Source organism: Microcaecilia unicolor, chromosome 1 (assembly GCF_901765095.1).
Source record: "Microcaecilia unicolor chromosome 1, aMicUni1.1, whole genome shotgun sequence".
Lineage (NCBI taxonomy): Eukaryota > Metazoa > Chordata > Amphibia > Gymnophiona > Siphonopidae > Microcaecilia > Microcaecilia unicolor.
In genome coordinates, this window is record NC_044031.1 from 219566121 (window position 1) to 219574614 (window position 8494).

Consider the following 8494-nt stretch of genomic DNA (forward strand, 5'->3'; position numbering starts at 1 on the left):
CTTCAAGTTTTTTTTTTTTTACATCATTAGCAAGATACAGCCTCCAAAACTGAAAACAATACTTCAAGTATTCTATGCTCTCAACATTCAAGCCATGAGAGCCAGGGATCTCAAATGGAAGTTGGGATGCAGAAGGGGCCCCAAGTTTTGCGTGATGAGGGTTGGAAAAACAGCCCAGTCCAATCTCCGCGGATCTTCAGAGGACAACTCCAGAAGAAGAGGGAACCAAATTTGCTGTGATTAGAATCATGGTGCCCTGATCTTGCTCATTTCAACAAAGTCTTCCCTACGTGAGGAATGGGAGGATACACATACAGAAGACCCTACTCCCAATGCAGGAGGAAGGCAACTGGATGCTAGTCTGCCATGTGACCCGAGCCTAGAGCAGAAATGAGGGACACTGTTGTTGAGATAAGTGGTGAAAAGATCCATCGAGGGAATGCCCCACTCTTGAAAGATCTTCCAGGCTATGTCCATGTTGAGAGACCACTCATGAGGTTGCAGTATCCTGCGCAGTCTGTCAGCCAGGCAGTTCTTCTTGCCGAGTAGGTAAGTGGCACAAGGGCTCATGCCATGAAGCAGAGCCCAGTGCCACATGCCCACTGCTTCCAGATACAGAGGGTAGGATACCGTACCCCCCTGCTTATTGACATAGAGCATCGCAACCCAGTTGTCTGTCTGAATTTGAACAATTTGGTTCTGGAGTCTATCTCTGAAAGCCTTTATAGCATTCCAAACAGCTGGTAGCTCGAGGCGATTGATGTGGAACTGAACCTCCTGAGAGGACCACTGACCTTCAGTGTGAAGCCCATCCATATGAGCTCCTCAACCTAGGATGGATGTATTTGTTGTCCCAACACCTTCTGAGGTGGTGGAATTTGGAATGGAAGTCCCAGAGTCAAACTGGATTGGATTGTCTAACAGAGAAGGGCATGAGCCAGCTCCGGTTAAATGCGAATGACATCTGCTAGGTTCCCTGCTGCCTGAGACCACTGGGAAGCTAAGGTCCATTAAGCTGCTCTCAAATGGAGCTGTGCCATGGGTGTGACATGCACTGTGGAGTCCATGTGGCCCATCAATCTCAACATCTGCTAAACTGAAACCTGCTGGCTACTACAGACCTGCAAGGCAAGTGTTACCTTGAAAAAGGAAGGCCCAAGACTCTATTGTATCTAGCAGGGCTTCTACTCCAAATGGAGCATTGGTTGAAGATGGGATAATTTAAGATAAACCCCAGCAGCTTTAACACCTGAATAGTCATTCGCATTGGCTCTATGGCTCCCTCCTGAGATGTGCTCTTGACCAGCAAGTCATCCAGGTAAGGTAACACATACACCCCCAGTCTGCATAGATGCCTGTAAATACCACCAGACACTTGGTGATAACTCTGGGGGAAGACATCAAGTCACCTAGCAGAAGGCAATACTAGTAGCAGCATTTCCTCACTCAAAATCTGAGATACTTATGTGGGTTTAAGCATCGTTTAAGTCTAGAGAACATAGCTAATCATTTTCCTGAAGTAGAGGGAATAGGGTGCCCATGGAAATCATCATGAACATTTCCTTTACCAAAACTTTTGTTCAGGGCCCTTAGGTGTAGGATGGGCCAGAATCCAACCCCCCCCCCCCCCCACCACTTTCTTGATCACAAGAAAGTACCTAGAATAGAATACCTTCCCTTCTTTCACTGGTGGTACAATTCGACCGCTCGTGCAAGTAGGAGGGCGGAAATTTCCTCTACTAATACCTGCTTATGCTGACAGCCGATGTAAGACACTCTCGGTGGGCAATCTGGAGGTCATTGACGCCAATAAAGAGCATATCCATGCCAGACAATTTGAAGAACCCACTGATCGGAGGTTACAAGGGGCCATCTGTGTTGGTAAAAAATAAGCCTCCCTCCAATCAGTATGTCATCTGGAACAGATACGCTTCGGATGGCTATGCTTTGCTGAAGCCGGTGAAAAGCCCATGCCCTGCTATGAGACTGGGGAGTTGGCTGGGACATTCGGCCTGAGTTGCCTGAACTGCGTGGACAGGAGGAAGATACTTATGCCTTTCAGAGTAGTAGGACCAATGCCTCTGCCCGGTCGAAAGTCTTCTTGTTGAAGAAGATGGAAATAGAGAATGCCGAGAAAGAGTGTGGATTGTGTCAGTGTGTTTCTTAATGAGGTCAGCAACCTCTTCCACTTTCTCTCCAAACAAGTTGTCCCTTTGGCACAGCACGCCCGCTAACCTCTCTTGAACAGCCTGTTCAAGGTCAGAGACATGCTTCCAGGATAGAGTCTGCACATCCCCACACCAATACCAGAGAGCCTGGATGCAACATATCATAGGTGACCCTGGCCAGATAATGCAAACACTATCTGCTTGTTGGCCAACTGGTGAAGCTCAGCAGCATGCTCCGAAGGGAGAGAGTCCACCAGACTAAGTGTACTGTTTATCAGAGACTCCAAGTACACGCTTGGGTAAAACTGGTAGGTCTATATGCGGGAAATGAGCATCAAGGCCTGAAAGTCTTCCTTCAAAACAAATCCAAAGTTCTGGTCTCTCATCTCAGGGTTGCCAAGGCATGAGACTAAGAACTCTTGGCCTGTTTGAGAGTGGATTCGACCACCATGCAGTGGTGAGGCAGCTGGGCCCTCTCAAATCTGTGAACCTTCTGGATAAGATATTGCATATCCACCTTCTTGAATGCAACCTGCAGTGTGAGGGGAGACTCCTAGTACTTCAACAATGCGTCCTTAAGGATAGGGTGCAATGGTACAGTGACACCTTCCTTAGGAGGAAACTTATAGCAGAGAATGAATAAGATCTCCACCCTGGGCTCCTCCTCCGCCCCCAACTTAAATATAAGTACATAAGTATGGCCACACTGGGACAGACCAAAGGTCCATCAAGCCCAGCATCCTGTTTTCAACAGTGGCCAATCCAGGTCACAAATACCTGGCAAGAACTCAGAAAGATCAATACATTTTATGCTGCTTATCCCAGGAATAAACACTGGATTTTCCCCAAGTCAATTTAATAATGGTCTATGGACACATTTTAAACCACGCTAAGCTAACCGCCTTTACCACATTCTCTGGCAACGAATTCCAGAGTTTAATTACATGTTGAGTGAAGAAACTTTTTCTCTGATTCATATTAAATTTACTATTTTGTAGCTTCATCGCATGCCCCCTAGACCTAGTATTTTTGGTAAGAGTAAAACTATTCACGTCTACCAGTTCAACTCCACTCATTATTTTATAGACCTCCATCATATCTCCCCTCAGCTGTCTCTTCTCCAAACTGAAGAGCCTAGCCGCTTCAGCCTTTCCTCATAGGGAAATCATCACAACCCCATAATCATTTTTGTCGCCCTTCTCTGCACCTTTTCTAATTCCACGGTATCATTTTTGAGATGGGGCCACCAGAATTGAACACAATACTCGAGATATGGTCGCACCACGGACCGATACAAAGGCATTATAATGTCCTCACTTTTGTTTTCCATTCCTTTCCTAATATTATTTGCTTTCTTAGTACCCACAGCACATTGAGCAGAGCATTTCAACGTATCGTCAACAACGATGCCGAGAGCCCTTTCTTGGTCCGTGACTCCTAACATGGAACCTTGAATTACGTAGCTATAGTCCAGGTTCCTCTTTCCCACATGCATCACTTTGCACTTGCTCACATTAAAAGTCATCTGCCATTTAGACGCCCAGAGGCATATTTTCAAAGCACTTAGCCTTCCAAAGTTCCATAGAAACCTATGGAACTTTGGAAGGCTAAGTGCTTTGAAAATATGCCTCCCAGTCTCATAAGGTCCTCTTGAAATTTTTCACAATCCTCTCGCGATTTTTGAATAACTTTGTCTCGTCAGCAAATTTAATTACCTCACTAGTTACTCCCATCTCTAAATCATTTACAAATATGTTAAAAAGCAGCGGTCGCAGCACAGACCCCCGAGGAATCCCACTATCTACTGTTCTCCATTGAGAATACTGACCATTTAACCCTACTCTCAGTTTTCTATCTTTTAACCAGTTTTTAATCCACAATAGGACACTACCTCCTATCCCATGACTCTCCAATTTCTTCTGGAGTCTTTCATGAGGTACTTTGTGAAATGCCTTTTTAAAATCCAGATACACAATATCAACCAGCTCACCTTTATCCACGTTTGTTCACCCCCTTCAAAGAAATGTAATAGATTGGTGAGGTAATTTCCCTTCACTAAATCCATGTTGGCTTTGTCTTTCTTATTAATCCATGCTTTTGAATAAGCTCTGTAATTTTCTTCTTTATAATGGGCAAGTCTCTACCATTTTGCCCAGCACCGACATCAAGCTCACCGGTCTATAATTTCTTGGATCTTTTAAAATATTGGCATTACATGGGCTACCCTCCAATCTTCCGGTACCACACTCAATTTTAAAGATAAATTACATATTACTAACAATAGTTCCGCCATTTCATTTTTCAATTCTATCAGTACCCTGGGATGAATACCATCTGGTCTAGGAGATTTGCTAATCTTCAATTTGTCAAATTGCCCCATTACATCCTCTAGGTTTATAGAGATTTCATTCAGTTTCTCTGATTCATCAGCTTCGAATACCATTTCTGGCACTGGTATCTCTACCAAATCTTCCTTGTTGAAGACCGAAGCAAAGAATTCATTTAATCTCTCTGCTATGGCTTTGTCTTCCCTGATCTCCCCTTTTACTCCTCGGTCATCTAGCGGTTCAACCGATTCTTTTGCTGGGTTCTTGCTTTTAATATACCTAAAAAAATTCTTACAATGTGTTTTTGCCTCCAACGCAATCTTTTTTCAAAGTCCCTCTTTGCCTTCCTTATCGGCAGTTTGAATTTGACATGACATTCCTTCTGCTGTTTCTTATTATTTTCAGTCGGTTCCGTCTTCCATTTTCGGAAGGATTTTCTTTCAGCTCTAATAGCTTCCTTCACCTCACTTTTTAACCATGCCAGCTGTTGTTTGGTCTTCCTCCCTCCTTTTTTAATACATGGAGTATATTTGGCTTGTATTTTTGAACAGAATCCATGCCTGATGAAAATTTTTGACCCTCGAAGCCGCTCCTCTAAGTTTTTTCCACCGTTCTCATTTTATCATAGTCTCCTTTTTGAAAGTTAAATGCTAACGTATTGGATTTCCTGTGTACACTTACTCCAAAGCTAATATCATATTATGATCACTGTTATCAAGCGGCCCCAGCACCATTACCTCCCACACAAGATCATGTGCTCCACTAAGGACTAGGTCTAGAAATTTTCCTTCTCTTATCGGCTCCTGTACCAGCTGCTCCATACAGCAATCCTTGATTTTGTCAAGGAATTTTACCTCCCTAGCATGCCTTGATGTTACATTTACCCAGTCAATATCGGGGTAATTGAAATCAGACATTATTGTGTTGCCCAGTTTGTTAGCCTCCCTAATTTCCGATAACATTTCTACATCAGTCTGTTCATCCTGGCCAGGTGAACGGTTGTACACTCCTATCACTATTCTTTTCCCCTTTACATGTGGAATTTCAATCCATAGGGATTCCAAGATGTGTTTTGTTTCCTGTAGAATTGGCAATCCATTTGATTCAAGGTCCCACTTAACATACAATGATACCCCCAATTTGATCCACCCTATCACTACGATATAATTTGTACCCCGGTATGACAGTGTCCCACTAGTTATCCTCCTTCCACCAGGTCTCAGAGATGCCTATTACACATCTAATTTTTCATTTAGTGCAATATATTCTAACTCTACCGCCTTATTTCTTAGGCTTCTGGCATTTGCTTATAGACATTTCAAACTATGTTTCTTATTACTATTTACATCATGCGCAGTACTTGACTGTATTAAATTGCAATCTTTTGTCCGATTTTTATTTTTTATTTAAGGACACCTGATCTACTACAGTCTCTTTTGCAACCACACTATCGGGATACCCTATCTGTTTTGGTGATATTTTTATAAGATACCTTATTCCGAACCATGTGCTTCTGAGCGACTGTCGGCCTTCCCCAGTCTCTAGTTTAAAAGCTGCTCTAACTCCTTTTTAAATACCGATGTCAGCAGCGTGGTCCCACCCTGGTTAAGGATGAGCCCATCCTTTCGGAATAGGCTCCTCCTTCCCCAGAATGTTGCCCAGTTCCTAACAAATATAAAACCCTCCTCCCTGCACCATCGTCTCATCGACGCAATGAGACTCCGGAGCTCTGCCTGTCTCTTGGGCTCTGCGCATGGAACGGGTAGCACTTCAGAAAATGCTACCCTAGAGGTTCTGGATTTGAGCTTTCTACCTAAGAGCCTAAATTTGGCTTGAAGAACCTCTCTCCCACATTTTCCTATGCCACTGGTACCCACATGTACCAAGACAGCCGGCTCCTCCCCAACTATCTAAAATCCTATCCAGGTGACGCGTGAGGTCCGCCACCTTCGCACCAGGTGATCCTCACGTCCACCAGCCACCCAGCTATCTACATGAATAATAATCGAATCACCCACTACAACAGCTGATCTAACTCTTCCCACCTGGGCACTAGTCCCTGGAGATACATCCTCGGTGCGAGAGGATATTGCATCCCCTGGTGTGCTGGTCCTGTCTACAGGATTACTTCCAGCCTCACCAGGGTGATGTTCTCCTTTTAGAAGGCCTCCCTCCTCCAAGGCAGCAGAGGGGCTGCCAGATTGGAGGTGAGATTTCTCTACAACGCCCCTGTAGGCTTCCTCTATGTACCTCTCTGTCGCCCTCAGCTCCTTCAAGTCTGCTACTCTAGCCTCAAGAGAACAGACTTGTTCTCTGAGAGCTAGGAGCTCTTTGCATTGAGCACACACATATGACATCTCACCAACTGGGAGATAATCATACATGTGACATTCAATGCAAAAGACTGGATAGCATCTCTCTCGCTGCTGGACTACTGACAATCTTAGTATTATAGAGTTGTTTAATTAAAACTTAAGATACTAGGGATATCATATGAATATAATGATCTTTTGACTGTTGTAATTTGTAATTTATTTAGGGTTTGCTTCTTAGAAACTAATTAAATGTAATTCAGACTAATGAAAATTGAAAATTCCCCTCTTGTTTTAATTAGAATAATTGACTACAAATGAAGAGTTGAGCAAGGGGTGGGCGGGAATGAGAACTGAACTGTGCCTTCTAGAGACTATCTGTTAATGCTGTGGCAGAAACTTCAAGTTTTAAACCTATGGAAACTAGCTAATAAAGTTTTTTTTTTTAATTTTATTTTAAAATTCTAACTGTGTTTATCAATATCCCACAATTCCTCCTTTAAACCCTTATCTTTAAGCTGTGGCAGAAACTTCAAGTTTTAAAACTAGGGGAAAAGGCTATGGAGACTAGCTAATAAAGTTTGCTAGTCTCCATCTACAAGACAAAATTGTGAAAAATACCTGTAGAGGAGATTTTCGTCTCTCCTGAGGAGGTGAGGATTCAGATGGGATTCCATATGACTCCTCCTCTGAGAAGTAATGTGGATCCTCATTTGACTCCCAATCAAACTCTCCTCATACTGAGGATCAGTATGGATAGTGCAGTGGTCTTTGATCCTGGCAATCTAAGTTCAATTCCCACTGCAGCTCCTTGTGACTTTGGGCAAGTCATTTAACCCTCCATTGCCCCAGATACAAAAAACAACTTAGATTGTAGCTCTCTAAGGGACAGAGAAAGTACCTGCATATAATATGTACAGCACTGCGTACATCTAGTAGTGCTAAAGAAATGATTAATAGTAGTAGTAGTAATAGATTGAGTTTGCACCAACCTTGACCTTGTGGAATGATGCCCATGCTCTGAACAGCCCCAAGGTGCAGTTGTGCCCTCAGACACCGGAGAAACTTCCTTCCTCGATGTAGAAGAGAGACTGCATGCCCCAACCTAGACACCGACACCTTGCGAGGCGCCAGCATCGAAGAGCTGGGCGCCGACACTGATGGAGCCTCAGAGAGGGCCTGGGACTGTTCCTCTGGGAGCACAAGTGCCCTCAATGCCAAAACATGCTCCAGAACAGCTCAAAAGAAGGCATCAGCAAAGGCATGGGAGCTGGAGCAGAGGCAGTCCGAGAAGGCGTTGGTGCCAAATCAGTGGCAGGGACCTGGCTGCTCGATGACTGGTGCACTGGCACCACTTTCACACAGGGGGAGCAGTCCTCCCGATGCCAGCGGCGTTTCTCGGGTATCGGACAGTTCGATGCCCTGGTGCTCCTGGCACCATGCATCTTGGGCTTCTCCCGATGAACAGACCTTCAGTTCCCTGGTGCAGATGAGGACGCCACCGCATCCGAGTATCTCCTCGGTGTCAGGTCTGATGTTGACCGCTCCTGGGGCCTGCTAATAGCACTCTGTGTCAAGGCAGGTGGAGACCTACTTGATGCTGATGTCTCAGCAGCCATGGAGGTCGATGCCACTGGTGCCGAAGATAATGTATCAGCCTTCGAAGAGACAAAAAGATGTTCCATTT

At 44.5% G+C, this 8494-nt stretch overlaps 1 protein-coding gene across 1 annotated transcript in view; it reads right to left on the reverse strand.

Annotated features, from left to right (window-relative positions):
• LOC115470876 (cytosolic 5'-nucleotidase 3-like) overlaps positions 1-7839 on the reverse strand; it is a 159321-nt gene extending 151482 nt beyond the window's left edge. Inside the window, 1 exon segment of the mRNA XM_030204480.1 lies at positions 7800-7839. Coding sequence (XP_030060340.1) covers positions 7800-7824 — 25 coding nt within the window. The 5' untranslated portion in view covers positions 7825-7839.
• Positions 7840-8494: the final 655 nt, after the last annotated feature.